Below are 19,044 nucleotides of genomic sequence, written 5' to 3'. Positions count from 1 at the left end.
TTGGAAAAGTCCAAAAGAAGATTCGCACATAAGCCACATGGCCAAGATGAATGTCTAAAAATAAATACATATACAGCAAAATAGTTGCAGCAAAAGCCAAAAATATGTTTCTACCTTTTTTTGGCCTTTTCCACATTTCTCTTCATTCAACGTAGTACCATCCGAACAATGTAAAAAATATAAAACAAGGGAGAACGTTGTGAGTTAGACATTGTCTAACCGCTAGATGCTTCATGTTTTCCTTGGAAACTGTTCATATTTTCCCATTTCCCTATCAACAACCTCGCAGATCTGTTTATCTCTTCTCCTTCTTCATATTTTAGCTTTTTTGCCACCATGTACGGCGGCAGAGATGTAAAAAATACAAGTATCGATACGTTGCACTGTTATCGAAACTATCGTTGGCCCTTTGACAAATTGTGTGACAATACAAATAAGTTTTGATATTCACTTTATTAAAATCATTGAGCTGGAACACTCAAATTGGAAAAAAATTAATATTCATTATTCTAGTGTGCAAACCGATATTGTGGCATCTTAAAACTATAATTTTCGTTTATTTATATTGCGGTTGCAGCCCTGCGCGTGTAAGTGTCCCTAGAATTCGGCGTCCTCTGAAGGAAACTGTAAATTACCAATACGAAAAAAGTAAAAATCAGGTGAAAAACTATACTCTCTTATTTGGCATCCCCCGTAACTACTCACACCCAAGCATTGCAATGACGTCGTCACACTCGGAGACTCCTCTGCGTCGATCTGCGGAGGGCAGCTACCGCAAAAACGACGAGGCCGAGCGGCAGGAGGCACACCGGCGCACACCGCTGGTGCAGCAGGACACTCGCAAGAGTTCAGCTCTCGAGTCCATCGAGGAGAACGAGACGATACGCTCCTGCGTGGATCTGTACAACTGCGATAAGCTGAGCAAAGACACTGCCTGGGATACGTCGTTAATTGATTCGCTGGCCACTCTAATGGATCGCCATCACAAACAGCTGAACAATTTTAAGGTGCGTTTTATCCCTTCGACCAATATGGAGAGCTCCTAACCCACTTTTCTCCCTTCACAGATGGCTGGCTATTCGCTGGAGGCCTCGGCCAAGGTCTACAACCTGCGTGTAGACTCAATCTACAAAGATGCATTGCGTATATCGGCGGGTTTGAATGCTCGCCCCTTGAAGAGCTTACCTGAGGGACCTCCAGGTGATGGCGAAGATGCCGATGCGGCTCCCAACCAACAGCAGCAGGCGGCACCTAAGCCCAAGCGCCAGAAAAGGAATTTATCAACGGTGACAAAGAACAAGGAAACATTGAATGCGCGTTTGGACATGGTGCCCATGCAGGAAGCGATATTTGGGAAGCTCAATTCGACGGTGGGTTCCATCAATGCCTCCAATCGCCTGATGCACAACATTCTGCCCAGCGTGGACTCTGAGATACGGCTACGCACGACCCACAAATTCTGGGATTCGACGGAGGAGACGGATGAGCTCATGGACAGCGAAACGCTGAGTGCTGGCACCAAGGAATGGACCAATGAAGAGTTGTGCAATGCGGAATGGCTGCCTAAGCTGTACAACCATATGGACAAACTAAATCTACGGCCACTCCACACGGGCTACGTGATAACCAGTGCTCCCAATCCCAAGCCCCAGACGGGATCTATTTCAGAGGCGGCCCCCACATATGATGACGCTGCTGAGGGGCTGGATAATGCAGACGACTTCGGTGTGAATCCCACAGATATATCCGTGGCCTTTGACATGAATGCCGAGTGTGAGCCCATGCCGGATATGGAGGCAAGTCTACCCATTATCCTAGATGTACAATCGAATGATTTGCAGGATCTCACCGCCCAGGAGCAGACGCGTTTGCGGAAAACGGCCTGGGTCATTGACGATCTGAGGCCAGTGGATGGTGTGACTAGACTGGACTACTCTTACAGGCCCATGGACAGGATCTCACAGTTTTGGGCGGGTCCAGTGCATTGGAAATTCAGGCGCACTCGCCCGCTCACCACTCTGGCCCAGACGAATGGCCCTATGGCTGCTAAACCAAAGAAAACGGCGGCAGCCACCTCCAAGCGACGCATGAAGGATCTGCGCTATGGAAAGTTCAACAAGGAGTTATTCCAGCCCCTCAATGCTAACAAAAAAAAGCAGCGACAGGTCAATCAAAAGAATTGGGATGCCCGAAAGCTGGTGCGGCCCACAAAATTCAACTTTGAAGCGGATTACTTTTTAAAATATGACTCGGCGCCGGGTATAAAAGTTAGCCAGAGGTTTGGAGAAGCCGATCTGGTTGAGGGACTGGGCAATGATACGGATATGGATGGGGGCTCCCACCACGACGATTCCGACTCACAGCTTTTTGACAACGAACATTTCACCACAGATGATCCTTTCATGAACCGAATGTCGGCAGAGGGCATTGAAGAACCCACGGACATGATGAATGAAGATTCATGTGAGGATATGCTCAATCAAAGCCAAAACATCCCAAAGGATGAGGATACAATCTTGGAGATATCCACCGAATTTAAGGATGCACCAAGGCAGGTGGGTCTTTGAGGGACATACTATTCCCAAGGGTGTCTAAAATATCATTTATTTGGTTCTTTTTCAGATCACAAAAGTAATTGTGCCATTTGAGAAGCGTTCCAAGGTGATCGACATGAAGAATCTCAAGAAATGCTGCCATTCTTTGATCCAGAAACAGCTCCTGAGTCCTGTCGATGAGGCATCGATACCCTCCCACCCAGTGCCAAAGGAAGAAAGCTACGCGAAGGGTACCGCCAGCTTCCAGGAGGTTTACCGATCGTTGCCTGATGTCTTGAGTGACAAAATGAAAGATTCTCTGTCCCCATCGGTGGCCCTCAATGCGGTTCTCCATTTGGCCAATGACATGAAACTGCGACTGATTCCACAAGAGAATCTAAAGGATTTCCAAATCCGGCAAGTTCTGGATGACGAAGTTTAGAAGTTTAGAAGTAATCAATCTCCACACAATTTTAAACACATTTTCATGCACCATAACATACAAAACACTAAACGAAACGAAGCAAGTCCCATCTCCAATGTATTTTTGGATGATTTTTTAATTCCATTTCTCAAACGGTACCCCGTTCTAAGTCATAAGATTTACAACAATAGAAATGTGTGTGCTACCATATTAACAATAAATTAATATTTTTGAGAGCACATGTACTTTGAACCTTTTTTGGGTTTTTGAACATAGAACTTTTTTTCCACCCACTGCAGCGGAGACGTTTGTGTGAAATACTTGAAATTATTTGGTTTAACCAGTAATGGAGATGAGTATACAATCTTCACACCAGAAGACGCCACTGGAAAGCAACTCGGCTTTTTATGCTGGGGTCGGAAACGCTTCCTTCTGGACGTTACACACATCCAGTTTCACCACAAATCTAATATACCCCTGTACTCATTTTGAGTATCGGGTATAAAAAGATAGCTCAATTAAATGGTGTCCGCAATCAAAATTTTAAGCCGCTTAAAGCTCCGTGTAACACACACTTTATTAACGCCCCCCTTTCTACGCCCCTTTCTGCGCTAATTGCTGCTGTTCGATGTTTTATTCATTTATTCAGGCAGATTTTTTCCTCCTACATTAATATGTGGGAGTGTATATAGTTTTTTCATTATTCAAGAGGCATCCGTCAGCGCGCAGCAGGACAACTGTCAATTGCAATCTGCGCGGGGGAGCCCCTGAAGTCAGCGTAACAAATCCCTCCGTCCCCGTTCCCCGTCCTCTTTGATTCCCGCGTATTTCAGTGATTTCATGTTTGATTTTTTTCTTTTTTTTGATAAACGATTGTGACATAAACACTGACTGCCCTGCACTGTATGGGAAATATTACATATTTATTCTGTGGATTAATTTGGATTTTGCCCTCCAGTGCCCTTCTTTGGAGCGGGGGCCTGCTGTGTGCTGTCGCCTTGGGGGACATGGGGATAATTATATACAGCATTATGATAATGACAGACATCCCCCCTCCACCCGAAAGACAGCCAATTATGGTGGAGGTGTTTGGCTGTCAACACACGAACCGCACGAACGGAATATAAACCTCGAAAACCCAATCCAAATCCAAATCCGAAATCCAAAAAAAACCCACAGAAACAAAGAGAAGAGCAAAGAAAAACTTTTGTAACATTGCGTATACGCAGGGAATACTTGATGGGAGGACGACATAAGACGCTTGCGATCGCCCCATAAGGAATAGAGATTTTTTTTAACTTTATAGGGGAGGAGTATGCTGCAAAAGTTTTATAATTTTTGGCTGAGGAGTAGCTGCAGACTCTGTTGATCGCCCAATAAGCAATACGGTTTTTTTGATGCTTTGCCTTTACGCCATGTGTGTGTGTACTTAAAGAGCGAGGAATATTCTACTTTTTGGTGGTGGAGTAGCTGCTGGATTACTATTATTTTTTTTGGGGATGTAGCTGTAAAAATTAAATACTTTTTGGTGCAGGAGTAAGCTGCCAGCTGCAGGCTGCAGGAATATTACAATTTTTGAAGCTAAAGGAGAAGCTAAAAATGCTGTACTTTTTGGTGGCGATATAGCTAGAAGAACTTCATACTTTTTGGTGGAGGAGTAGTCTGCAGGCTCCAGGAATATTATACTTTTTGGTGGAGGAGTTCCTGCTGGAGTTTTCAACCTACTTTTTGGTGGCGCATCTAAACGTACAATATTATCCCCCTTTTGGGCAAACAATTTGATGAATATTATAATTATTTGAGGAGGGGAATATACTCGTACTGATGGCTGTCAATGTGAAAGGGTTAGGGTGGAAAGCCTTTTGGATAGGTAATTATCCTTTCGGTTAGGCTTTTGGCTAGCTTATTTCCAAGATTGTTTGAGTTCCAGGACTACCAGTGGCAGCAGGAGCTTCATTACGTATTCCGAACAAATATTTTGGTAACCTTTCAACCGAACAGCACAATCTTCAGCTGCCATTCAAGTGAATCCTCCGCTCAAGCGCACCCAACATTCCATAATAATTTATCGAATCTGAAAGCATTACATTACCTGGGTTTTAATGGGGATTCGGGACTCGCATTTCGCTAAAATATTCAATGCCCTAAATGCTTGCGGCAGTCCCCTTTCGCTCTTTCACTCAATTGCTTCATCGCTCACTCAGCGAGTCAGTCATTCAGTCGGTTAGTCGCTCAATCGCGGTGTCAGTCAATCAGAAGACCAAACAAATCGGCAGAACGTCAGTCGCTGCCAGCAGATAAGGAAATAAGACATTTGCCCACTTCCAGGGCACAGCGCCTTTCTCCTTTTCTCCCTCTCTCTCTCTGTTTCCCTTTTTCCCTTTATGTGTGGCATATGCCATCGAAACTCTCGCTACTTGTTGCTGATAAACGTTTTCCACTTGTTTTTACAGCCACAAGGATTCACAGAAGGTAGGAATGTGGCCAAAAGAAGGCAGAGAAACGGCCGAGTGGTGTAAAGATACGGCTATAGGGAGTGGTATTTCCACAGAAAGGATGGAGGAATGGTTGCCTAAGCAAAAGCCTACCTCAAGGCGTTGAGTTGAAATTTATGGCATTTGTTTTTCCGCCTCCTGGGAAGAACCCCGCACAAGTCGCAGCAACAAAAAAGTAAACGCGTTTCACGTTTTTGGCTGATTTGAAAAACATTTGAATGGCGCCATAAAATCACTTAAGTATACACGTTTCAGGACCCCAGAGGACCGGCCGATCCATGTGCCGCAATCGTACCGTGCCGGCTACCATTTCAATATTTTTTGTGGCATATTTACGGGCGTTGACGCACAGGATTTAAGACCCAATGTTGATGCTGCTGCAGGGGCTGCTGTCGGGTGTCAAAAATCTGTGGTAACGAAAAACCGAATCACCAGAAACCAGAGCGAAAAAACACATTGCACATTTGCATGGGGTGTCAGAGAGACAGACAGAGGATTCTGAGAGCAAGAGAGAGTCCTCCCCTCAAGTGGGAGACAGAATACAAGTAGAGGACCCTCCACAGCATATGGTATAGGCCAGTGGAAACTGGCCTTGATTTTGGTACGAATCCTGCGGCTGAAGGACCCTTCTCCACTCCCTCGCAAAAACACTGAACCATATTAAATTTGTTATAAATTAAGATTGATACCGATGCATCCCCTGGGGCACACACACACACACGCACATGTGCTGCTGTGCCCCAAAAAAGGAAATGGAAAATATGCCATGGCTTACCTCCTCTGCTTCTGGTGCTGTCGGGGTAAAAAGCTTCTCAGAAGTACCATTAACTGCAAAAGGAGAGACGGAGAAAATGTTATTATTTGGAAGCCCTTTTCCGAGATTGTTTTTGGTTTATGAATAATGATATGGCTTTTGGTTTTAGTTTCCAGATACTTTTCGGCCTAATTTCGGCTTAGATAGCAGAAACTTGTAGGTTTAGTTATAAGATACTTTCTGGCTTAGTTATGAGATACTTTGGGCCCTTCTACAAATGGATATGAATCGTATTCATTTATTCAAACTAATTGAAAGAGTTTTAGCCATCATTTTGTGGGTTAGTCTATGAGGAGAAAACAGGGGAAATGGGAACAAATTAATAGGGAATATTTATTTAAAATGATATATTCAAGAAGGAAAGGGGTTTATGAAATAATCTAATAGTTTTTTTTCTTCAATTAATCGCACGATATTTGGAATATATTCAATTAACAAATTTAGAAACTGTTCCGCCAATGAATAAGCTTTTTTTTATACTTTTTAGAAATATTTTTTATAAATTTATAAATTTTTGGTAACGGAAAAAATGTTTTCAACTTTTTAATGGGGTTTTAAATAGCTTAAGAATTTTAATACTTTTTAATTGTTTGAATTTGTATTTGTTATTTGATTATTTCCACATTATTTCAATTGCACTTTTTCATTAAATGTTAATTTTAATTTTTTATTTACGTTTAATTGTTTATTAACGCATAATTTTATATTTTATTCGAATTTTTTAATTTTTTCATTGTTAATAACTTAAAAATGTCTTTTTAAATATTTCTTTTCTTTCAAAATTTATATTTAATTTTTATTTTCTTAATTCTGGGAATATTTTGTACTTAAAAACAAAAGAAATTTTCACATAAAATAAAAAATGAAGTAATAAATTAAAAAAATAGTTTTTCACTAAGAAATATGCAATAAAAGCCGTAATAGATCCACTACAAAAATATAGTTTTCTATGAAAATCCATACTTTATGCATAGAAGATTGTTTTTGGTTTATGAATAATGATATGGCTTTTGGTTTTAGTTTCCAGATACTTTTCGGCCTAATTTCGGCTTAGATAGCAGAAACTTGTAGGTTTAGTTTTAAGATACTTTCTGGCTTAGTTATGAGATACTTTGGGCCCTTCTACAAATGGATATGAATCGTATTCATTTATTCAAACTAATTGAAAGAGTTTTAGCCATCATTTTGTGGGTTAGTCTATGAGGAGAAAACAGGGGAAATGGGAACAAATTAATAGGGAATATTTATTTAAAATGATATATTCAAGAAGGAAAGGGGTTTATGAAATAATCTAATAGTTTTTTTTCTTCAATTAATCGCACGATATTTGGAATATATTCAATTAACAAATTTAGAAACTGTTCCGCCAATGAATAAGCTTTTTTTTATACTTTTTAGAAATATTTTTTATAAATTTATAAATTTTTGGTAACGGAAAAAATGTTTTCAACTTTTTAATGGGGTTTTAAATAGCTTAAGAATTTTAATACTTTTTAATTGTTTGAATTTGTATTTGTTATTTGATTATTTCCACATTATTTCAATTGCACTTTTTCATTAAATGTTAATTTTAATTTTTTATTTACGTTTAATTGTTTATTAACGCATAATTTTATATTTTATTCGAATTTTTTAATTTTTTCATTGTTAATAACTTAAAAATGTCTTTTTAAATATTTCTTTTCTTTCAAAATTTATATTTTATTTTTATTTTCTTAATTCTGGGAATATTTTGTACCTATAAACAAAAGAAATTTTCACATAAAATAAAAAATGAAGTAATAAATTAAAACGAGGGGGAACGTTGTGAGTTGCTGCGGACACCGCAACTCTACAGTTATACCCGATACTAAGTCAGTATGGCTCTCCTCCGGCAGACGCCGCTAATATTAAACGACACGACAAAGAGTGCGTGCGAGAGAGACAGAAAATCAGTCTGAGCGTGACGTCGGGCGCTGCGTAGCCACTGCAAATTGATTTGTTCCTTTTGGCTATAAAAATTATCTGATCTCGTCCAGATTCAGCAATCTGATAGATATGGTCATTATCTATGATTCTGCGTTTTTAGTTTTCTCAAATGTGCAATATTGTGGATGCAACAGATTTTTGTCCTTTGTGGGGGCGTAAGGGGGTGGGGCGAAATTCTGAGATATACGTTTTATAGTGAGATCTAACAGAAGTGCGGATACCAAATTTGGTTACTCTAGCCTTAATAGTCTCTGAGATTTGTGGATGCCCCAGTTTTTCGTCCTTTGCGGGGGTGGAAGGGGGTGTGGCGAAATTTGGACACAAAACGGTCAAGGTCCGATATCACAGGAGTGTGGATACCAAATTTGGTTGCTCTGGCTCATATAGGTTCTGAGATCCTTGAACTCATATTTTGCAATTGGCAAAGCCGACCATGAAACCTGTGTGTTAGAAAGAGACAGAGCGAGAAAGAATGAAATTGTTTTCTTGATTCTGGCTATAATAATAATAATATACGATCTGGTTGAGATTTTACACTCTAGAACATATAGTCATCCTCTACGATTCTGCGTTTTTGGTTTTATCGTATCTTTAAAAATGTGGATGCCACAGATTTTCGTCCTTTGTGGGGGCGGAAGTGGGCGGGGCGAAGTTTTGAAATATTTTTGTAGCAGTGACATATCACAGAAGTCTGGATCCAAAACATCGTTGCTCTAGCTCTTATAGTCTTTGAGCACTAGGCGCTGAAGGGGACGGACGGACGGACGGACGGACGGACAGACGGACGGACGGACGGACGGACGGACAGACAGACGGACAGACAGACATGGCTCAATCGACTCGGCTATTGATGCTGATCAAGAATATATATACTTTATGGGGTCGGAAACGATTCCTTCTGGACGTTACACACATCCGCTTTTACCACAAATCTAATATACCCCAATACTCATTTTGAGTATCGGGTATAAAAATAGTTTTTCACTAAGAAATATGCAATAAAAGCCGTAATAGATCCACTACAAAAATATAGTTTTCTATGAAAATCCATACTTTATGCATAGAAGAAGGGCTTTAAATAGTTCACAGTCCACAGTTCGGTCGGAGTAAGTCAATATTTTGCCAATACGTTGGCTAATTGATGGATTAAGCCGCAGAGGAAGCAACAGTGTCTGTAAATATTGTATGTGGCAGAAAGGATCCACTAGTCCCCTGGCTATACGTTTTTCAATGCCAAAATTGTCCATCGTTTGCCTCCATCGAGGACTTACCTTGACCAACAATTTTGATGGACAAAACAAAGGAGTTAAAAAACCTGCACAAAAAAATGTACGAAAATAAATGGAAAATGTGAGCTCGAATCGATGGAAAACTACAAGAGAAAACAAAACAAAAAAGGAATCTTCCATCTCCCAATCCACCAGTTGCTGGAAATGAACTTGAAACTGGCCGGAGGGGAAAAGGGAGCCACAGTACAGTGCCCTCTGCCTCTGGCTCTGGCTCTTGCCAGCAAATCACGCTGCTATTGGGTCTCCTCCATACACAGTGGTGTTTAATCAAGTGTGAAATCTTTAATCAAGTCAACTCCTGGTGGGGCCTCTCCCTCCTATCCCTCCTCCCCTTCGAGTCGAACGAAACTCACGACTGAGTGAATTCCCAGCAGCTGCCGTGGGCTCGAAATCCCAGTTCGCAGAGTTCCAGTCACAGATCCAATAACGGGGCCAAAAGCCAAATGCAACGCAGCTGTTTTGGGCTCTCTGTTCCGATGCCTCGTTTTCAGTACCTGGTTTGACCTTTTTCTCCCCCTTTTTGACGGGTTTCCCTTCGCCAGAGAGGCCTCCCACGCTTGGACCTCTCACTCGAAGCCCTCAACGCTCTACCTCTGTCCAAGACCCCACTCCTTTTCCCGGCCCTTGCTGGTCTTTCAATTAAGAAAAAAAAACAGATCTACCCAGGCCCTGAACTGCACGATTTTGTTGTTGTTGCCGGTTGGCGTTAAAACAAAAAACAACAGCAGCATGTTTTTTCAGGTCTTTTTCCCCCTTTTTTGGCCACTTTCCGAGTGCGAATTATCCAAATTAGCCGTAAATGCTATGACTAAATTAACGGTACAGATATATACACCATAGCCGTGAAAATGTGGGATAAATGTAGGAAAGTAGAGTCATCCGTGGAGAAAGTCTTGGAAGGAAAAAAGAGGAACAGCCGGAGACGAGCATTATTCTTTGGGGAGAAAATGAAAGAAAAATAAGAGATTCATAAGTATCTCTTGGCAGTAGTATCTTTTACCAATCTAAAGATTTTTAAGGGTAGCTTTGGTTGCAAAGTTGTATCTTGTTCAATTGAAATTCTCTTGAAAGTATATCTAACATTTCAAAGATACATTTAAGGATTCATTCCGCCCAAAACCTCTGCCTACAAAATGCAAATATGTATCTTTTACTCCTAATCAAAAAAATCTCATATTTTCTTATGCAAAATCCCCCCCAAAAAGTATCTCCAACCTTTCCCTTTCACTTTTATTAATTCTCAGTAATTTAAGCCGCCAAAACTCGAAATCTCATCAACTGAATGCCGAATACAAAATGTATCTTCCACAGTCGCCTGTTTGCAGCTGTCGGAAAAAGAAAGAAAAGCCAAAACCAAGACTCCACACACAAAACACAATGCAAAATACTCTTTCAATATTTTATTCATGGCCATAACACAGCGCCCAAGGCTATTTATCTGGCCAAAGCGATGGCCCACACAAAGCAGCAGAAAAGGCAGACCAAACCAGAGGAAAATGAAAAAGCAGAAACTACAATTAAAAAGGGGAAGGAAATTCAAAATCCAAACTCAAACCCAAAGATGGAATCGTGAGCCATAAAAGTGGGTCAGAAAAATCTCCGGCTGGTCGATGGGAATGGGAGAGGCATGGGCGAGCGATCTCTGGCCAAATGGAAAATGCGAAAATACAGATGGAAATGTGTCGAAAGAACAGAGAGAGAACGAACTTTCGCGATATGCATGCGCAGAATTTTCCCGGCCGGAGCAGGGCAGCCTAAGAGTAAAGTTTTTTATAATCATATGCCCCCCAACCACCCACCCCACGGAGAGGAGGAAAAATGCGGGAAAAGTTCATTAATTTGCCCGCAACTTTTCTCCGGCTGCCACTTGACTTTGGGGATAGAAATAAATGGTATTACAGGGCAACATTTGTGCCTGCCCCTGCCCAGGGGGAAAAAGGGTGGAAAAGCGTGCGGAAATGTACACCCAGGGGAAGGGCAGGGCAAAGAAGGGAAAGGCGTTCTATGGAAAAGCCCAACCATAGGGAAAGTCGTGGTGCATAAATAAACCAAAAAGAAATACAAAATAAAAACAAAAACTGCAGCCGTTGCACATTTTATGCAAATAGAAACTTTTGGTGTTAATAGAGAGGGACAGAGACAGAGTACATTTTCCCCTGTCCACCCACTTCTTCTTGCCCCTCTGGCCAATGCATATGCATATCGCCTCTTCCTATATTTCTACATATTTTATATATACTATATAATCGTATAATCGTACTTGTTCTGTGACCTCCTCCGAGCCTCAGGGGTACACTTCACACAACCCTAATCCATGGATTTTTTGGGGTATTTTGGATTCACGGTAGACTTTTAGGACTCCAAAATGCAGGGATTTTTCTTTGGGGTCTATTATTTAAGGGAAAGAAGACTAAATCTCCACAAAATCTAAGGCATAGCGCACCTATGGCTCTCCATACACAGAGGAATACATATTTTCAAAGATTTAGGCAGGTAGCGCCTCTGTTGTGCTCCTAATCTTATCGGTATCTATCTGTCTACACTGTGGAATCCATATTTGAAAATATACGGCACTGTTTTCTCCCAATATCTTAGTTGTAATTCCTCGCTATCTATGTATCTATCTATCATATCATCCTTCCCATACCTCCTTGCTTTCTGACAACCCACTCTTCCAAAAAAAACATCCTTTAAATCAATAAAAACCCATAGAACCTCTACTTTCACAGATACACTTCCATTTCCCATCTCCTCTTGTGACCCCCTAGGTATCCCCCTGCTCGTTACACTCTCCCCCGCTCTACACTCTACATTCACTGGACCCTCCGGGCGGATGCCCTGTGCCACATTCGCATGTTCGTCGTGGTGTTAGCTTTTGTATCTGCGGTTCAGCGAGCGCTCAGCATTCAGCATTTTCTGTGGTTTGTCTTCTCTGAATATTGCTCCCGCTGCTGTAGCCGCTGTCGAGCGTTTCAGGGCATCTGAAATTGATTTTTCATATTTAATGCAAAAAGGCAGTGGGAAAAAATAGAAAGGAAATGCTGGGAAACTGCATGGAAATGGCTGTCGTGGAAGTAGAAGTGCACTTTAGAAGCACATTTTCCCATGGGAGTGCGTGGAAAATCATTGAATGGAATGGTGAATGGAAATGGTTGGAAAATTGATATTTCTTTCTATTCTGGTGGGAATATCCGAACTTCTTCCTATGACTAGTATTGCCCTGTGTTTAGGACATCATTTACATATAAATATAGCCCCCAGAGTATCCCAGGCTTTCCACTATCCCCAAGGCTTAATCTACCTTTTGATGGCATATGATATCATTTCCATAGCTGAAAGCTGTAATACTCTCGAAATAACATTGCACAAACGAAGAAGAGTCCATAGAAGCCACAATCCATGAGATACAACAGTAGCGGCGGCGGTGGCGGCGACAACAACCTCGTAAATAGAAACAAAATACAGCATCATTTACATCGTACATCATATGCGGAGTACGAATGCGAATAGGAATCCGAATAGGAGTATAAAGATATGCAGATGTCGTCCCCCGAGCTGTCTCGTGCATAAATACAAATGTAGATGCATCCAAGAGATACAATTGCTATGGCGAATGCTGCTGGTGCTGCTGCTGGTGCTGCTGCTGCTGCTGTGGTGATGATCGGGATATTGAAGCACTTTTTTTTGCACCGCTTATGCAAATGATTTCGTTTCGCTTTTTATGCATTTATGCGACCAGCTACGATGATGATGACTTTGACTGTGAAAGAAAAACCAGAGACGAGCAGAGACGGAGGGAAAAGCAGGAGCAAACGGAGGCACAAATGTTGGAGTAGAAGGCATGTATGATGATGACGATTACAATGACTCCAAAGACGCTGTTGCTCGTCGCTTGTCGCATGACTGAAAGCGTAACCGCGCGCACGCGTTCATATACGAGATATGTATATATTTTCTTGAACTGGAGCGAAGCTTCCTCTGACGGAGGAGAGGGGAGCGGAGTGCAATGCCCGGGAGTTAGTCAAGCAGTCAATCAAACATCCAGCCAACAAACAAACATCAGTTACAGTCAACACTTGAGACGCATTCGCACTTGAATCTTGAGGTTGTGTGGCAGAGGCACTACCAGAGGCTGTAGCTGTATCTGAGACTGCGGTAGAGGCTGAAACTGATTCAGAAGCCTGAGGTTTCTGCAGCCAGAAGGTTTTTGCTTTGATGTTTGACTGTCATTTCATGCGTCAAGAACGTTGTGGCTGCCTCCCGGTGTGGCATCGACAGCGAAACCTCAGAAACCAATTCAATTGTTTGATTATCGCGTGCAGAGGGCTAAGCAATAGATACATAGATACATAACCATGGGCACCCATGGGGTTACGCTAACTGTAGCTGTCACTGCGCGAGTGTGTATCTGTGTGTTTCGTTGCTCATTGCACAGCTCGTAAAAAGCTCATTAAACAAAATGCTGCTGACAGACGCGACAAACAGCCAGACAGACGTGACTGACAGGCAGAATGTTTAGATACAAAAAAGAAGAACAAAATTCACATAAAATCTGGTGACGAATGTAACTGTAACTCTCTCTTTCTCTCTCTCTCTCTGTCCCGTTTGTTCTTTCGTTCGCTGTCAAAATAATTACAAAAGCCTGTGACATGTAATTAAAGTAAAATGCGTGCACACGAGAACACGAGAACACACAGAATGCCACACGCTTGCTATCCGAAAGATACCCACGAGAGAGGGGCAAACACATATCCGAAAGATACAACAAACGACAGGTACCTGTACACAGGTGCTTAATGGGGCGCCCCTGCCCCCCCCCCCCTCTCTCTCTAAAGAAGGAATGGGGCGGGAGATACAACTAAATTTGATTAACCCAAATACGACCGCGTTTTATGCCCTCTGTTTTTCGACCAGTTCCCAGCTGTTTTGTTGTATCTTTTGGCCTTCTTTTTATGCCTCTTCTTCCTGTATCTTTTGGCCCTCTCTTTATCCCCTGCTGCCTGTAGCCCCTGTATCTTTTGCTGATGTCATTTTCATTCATCATTTTATGGTGCCGATGGCTCGCTTTTTCACTGTCGCTGTCTGCGGCATTGGCCATTTAATTGAACGGCAGGCCCTCCTCCCGCCCATCATCACTTGAGTGATCCATAAAGTTATTGCTTTTCCCATTCCACTAACCGATGAAAACCCCAACCTTTAGATCCAGTTAAAGCCATCAAAACTTTATTATCGCTCTTTGATGGCATTGAAATGCATCTTCTGAAGCGTTGAATGTTTGAATGGCTATAGGTTCAGTACAGGGTCCCCTTCCATATACGATTGGGTACTGAAACTATCCATAGTTTGAGGCAGTAGATAAATATATGTACGATGTGGGGTTAGAGTGGTGGAAAGACCCTGAACTTCATAGTTTTGTGGGGGTTTTAGGGCGCCGTAATTCCATAATTCATCTGATTATGATCTAATAATGGTCTAATAATGCTGTACTTATGGTTTCGTTTCTCTATGAAGAAGCAAGGTCGTGGCCCACTGAAAAGAGGTCTACTTTTCACATGAAACTTTTGATTTTTAATTTGCGTCTTTTCGAGGGGTGTTCGCTGTGTAGAAATTGTATCTTTTGAAGGGTTTTATATCGGATAAAATCTGTACAAAGACATATTTTTTTCTGGGAATTGTATCTTTAGAAAGGGGTTTAATAGGATGTGTCTTTGCAGGTTTTTGAAGGGGGCTTACCTCTGAAGATTGTAGCTTTTGCTGGGGTTTTACGTCTCAAGAAATTGTATCTTAATTAGGTGTTTTTGGTGTGAAAAACTTGTATCTTTTGGAAGGGTTTCCACTCTGAAAATATTGCATCTTTCGTGGGGTCTATCCTCTGAAGAAATTGTATTTTTTGAAGGGGCTTATACTCTGTAAGCAATTTTCTTTGAAGAGGTTTTCCTTGTGAAGTAGCTGTATCTTTTGGAAGTTTTTTCCATCTCATTGTATCTTTATGTAGAAATTGTATCTTTTGGATGGGTTTTTACTCCAGGAGCAATTTTATCCTTGAGTACCTGTATCTTTTATAAATTTTTTCTTTCTCAGTAAATTTTATCTTAACCCCATGTAGAAATTGTATCTTTGAAGTATGTCTGCACTTAATAACAATTGTATCTTTCGAAGTGGTCTGAAGCACCTTAGAGAATGTATCTTTGGAGGGTTTTGAAGAGCTTTGAGGGTTGTATCTTTGAAGTGGAATGTGGAGCACTTGTTCAAAGTGTTTTCCCTGCTAATTTCCACATCATTGCACACAGATTTTTAAGCAAAATCCTCTATTATCTACTTAACTGGAAATCAAAAACTATATGAAAACATTTTTCGGGAAAACTTTTGTGGCTTTCCAACTTCTGCCACAAACTGGCTGCAACCCAAAAGATACTTCTGCCGCAAAAAGAGACGAAAATAATTGCTTAATCAAGTATTTATTATACCATATTTTGCTTTGTGATGGAGATACACGTACGCACATTGAACATATTCATTTTCGTTTTCATTTCCCATTTCACAATTCGTTTTTTCCCTGGCCATTCGTAATCCATTTAACCTGTTCAATAATTTGTGTCGATGATTCCGACTCCCCCTCCACCTCCAGAGCAGGTGGACAAATGATTCCATTCGCACACGCACTCAAATAGCCTCCCCTCCTCTGTCCAGAGCTCTCTTTGCACTTGAAAATGTTCCCATTTTCCTCCCGTTTTGCCTCGTATTATTATTGATATAACAAAAGGCACGAGAACCGAAAATTGTGACATACATAGGGGGTGGTGAGGGGGTAGGGGGTGGTTGCAACGCCCAGCCAAGCGGCAACTAAAACATAATTAGTGCGTGTGTGGATGTGTGTTTGTGTGCACTTGTCCATAGAGAGAACAGAGCATAGAACACACCGGGAGCCATGCCTCCATGGCCACTGACTGCACAGTAACAGATACAATTGTATCTGTATCTGGGCATGTATCTGGTTATGTATTTATGCATGTGCACGTCGTTTACAGGCACCAAAAAAACCCAGAGCAGTGGAAACCGACAGAAAGATACCTGGGAATATATCGAAAGATACTTGGATTCTTAGTTTTCTTAGATTGTTATCTTTATCAGATTGCAATGATTTTTAAAATATATGTAGATACAATCATTAATATTGATGTACTTATAGGTGAAATGGTGATTGCCACAGGATTTTTTTCTGATGCCCCAGAAGAAAGCACAACCGTTAAGGCAGCTTTAGCTCTTAGATCTTTTAAAAAATAGTTGTTTATTGGTAATATATCTTCTATCCGTTGCTTATCCATCCACAAATACGTCATCCCCACAGAAATACCGCGTATACAAATTCTGAAAACATGAGGAAAAACAATTGAAGGCAACATTGTAGCCAACATGTAGCCACGACAACAGCGAACGACAAACAGCAACAACATCCACTGACAACTCAAAAACACGGCATAATGCGACACAAAGTTCCGCTAGAATGCCCAGGGCCCAGGGCCTAAGCCCCTGCAATCCCCTGCACTCCCAATCCCCCTCTCCCAAAACACTTCTCCCTGCTGGCACTGCCGCTTGCATCCTACCATCTGCTCGTTCGTTTTGTCGTTCGTTCGAGTGGGGAGAAAGGTTCTGTTCGGGGTTCGCTGTTCTCGCTGGCTGTTTGGGTAATTGTTTGGCCGTAACCAAAGAGCAAACACAGGCAACAAGCAACAACCATCAAACAGCAAACATCGGGACTGGGAATGGGAATGCCAGAACGAAACTTTTTGGGCAAGCGGCACTGCAACTGCAACGGCAACGGCAATGGCAAGTGCAGCGGCCCAGGCAGGGACTTGGGTCACGAGTTTGGCCAAAATACATACAACAACTGCAACAACAAAAACAACTTTAAGTCTGTGCAACTGCAACTGCAATTTGAGATCTCCGTAGGTGCACTGCCAGCAGCAGGGAGTCCATTAGCTAATAGGAAGGAGTGTGCTTTGTGCTGTGTTTCCTTCATCGAATGAGTGTAAATGTGCACTGAGAACACTGAGAGAAATTGATGAGTATTAACATTCATGAAATTCTGGTATAAAATGTTCAAAGATCTAAATACACCAACCAATAAGTCAATATAATCGCTGAATCCTTAACAAATAATTGAGAAATCAGTAAGAAATTATTAAGAATACGAAAAAACAGTATGGAAATCATTAATAAATAATTCAGGACTGGAATTTAAAAAAAATAACAAAACACTGAGAAATCAATACAAAAAAATATATTGAAAAACTACAAAAAATAATTTGGAAATCGATAAAAAAAGACATAATATAGAAAAAGATATCAATTTAAAAGAGATATATGATAAATTAATAGAAAATAGTAGAAAACAAAGACAACAATCAGAAGAGCAAATTAAAATGATGCAAAATAACCGGAGAATAAATTGAAGTAATCAATAAATCGATAACTAAAAATCTATAAAAATAATCAATAAATCGATTTTAAAAATTCTTATTTATACGAAATTATTGTCCCAATAATACTAACTGAAACTGATTTGTATACAATTTAAAGTTATATCTTTCAAGATATCACGACTCTTCCATTGACCATCCCAAACATAATAAATATATCCTGTTTTCCCGCAGTGCATTTTAGCTCTTCCCAACAACAAACCATCACAGCAGATAGTTTCACAGAGGACTCGTACTCGTAGTCAAGGCACTTGATTAGAGTTCACCAAAGAACCAATGAACGAACGACCGAACGAACAGCACAGCCCTAATGGACATGCAACTGTTTTCCAGCTGTGGGTCGGGTCGTAGAATCTGGCAACATGTTCTGTTCTGTTCTGAACAGTTTCTTTGGCCAAATTGATGGATGCCATGGCCCATGCCCCAGCAGATAGATCCCTGAGGCTGAAGCTGAAGCTGAGACTCAATCAAAGCGTGACAGAGCGAACTAAAGCCTGAACTACACACAGAAGGGGGACGCCAGACACACAGACATACTCTTCCCTTCCAGCACTGACCTCACGCTCCAATAAAGCAGGGGGGCTGGGGCTCTCAACCCTTCCTTCAGCTTGGAGCTCATTTAATACATTTTTAAACGAGCTCTCCCACTCCACACTCCCAGCACTACAAGCACTTGTATATGCTGCTCTGTTCATGTTTTAGCGATGTCTTTTACCTGATTCACATTTCATTCGTTTGACATAGTCATAAGTTCTGGCAGAGCGAAGAACGTGACAGATAGACAGACAGGCAGCCGGCAGGCGGTCTTCATTCAAGCGAACGAAGCGAAGCGAAGGGCCCCAAAGTGTTTGATGGAGTCCCACCATTTAACCCCATCAAAAAGGGGCAGGCAGCATTTGTTATATGAACAAAAACAGGGTTAAATGTGGCATGTGGCAAGTGAAGCTCTTGGCTGTGGAAACCCAAGCAAATCAAATGAAAAACTTTATCCGATTTGGTCAACAGAAAAGAGGTTGCAGACAGCTTTTGGGTTGCAGGGA

The 19,044-nt window shown here is 41.4% G+C and overlaps 2 protein-coding genes across 2 annotated transcripts in view; one reads left to right on the top strand and one right to left on the bottom strand.

Annotated features, from left to right (window-relative positions):
• Window positions 1–19,044, bottom strand: part of LOC108163099 — a 78,368-nt gene that overhangs the window by 52,571 nt on the left and 6,753 nt on the right. The gene's annotated exons all lie outside the window — the stretch shown is intronic.
• On the top strand, window positions 440–3,199 carry LOC108163098 (condensin complex subunit 2-like). The gene is made up of 4 exons (XM_033392628.1): window positions 440–659; window positions 713–1,007; window positions 1,068–2,555; window positions 2,623–3,199. The coding sequence occupies exons 2-4, from the start codon at window positions 720–722 to the stop codon at window positions 2,974–2,976; spliced, it is 2,130 nt and encodes a 709-aa protein (XP_033248519.1). The 5' UTR covers window positions 440–659; window positions 713–719; the 3' UTR covers window positions 2,977–3,199.

Source organism: Drosophila miranda, chromosome 4 (assembly GCF_003369915.1).
Source record: "Drosophila miranda strain MSH22 chromosome 4, D.miranda_PacBio2.1, whole genome shotgun sequence".
Classification (NCBI taxonomy): domain Eukaryota; kingdom Metazoa; phylum Arthropoda; class Insecta; order Diptera; family Drosophilidae; genus Drosophila; species Drosophila miranda.
This window is presented reverse-complemented; position numbering and strand designations above follow the sequence as displayed.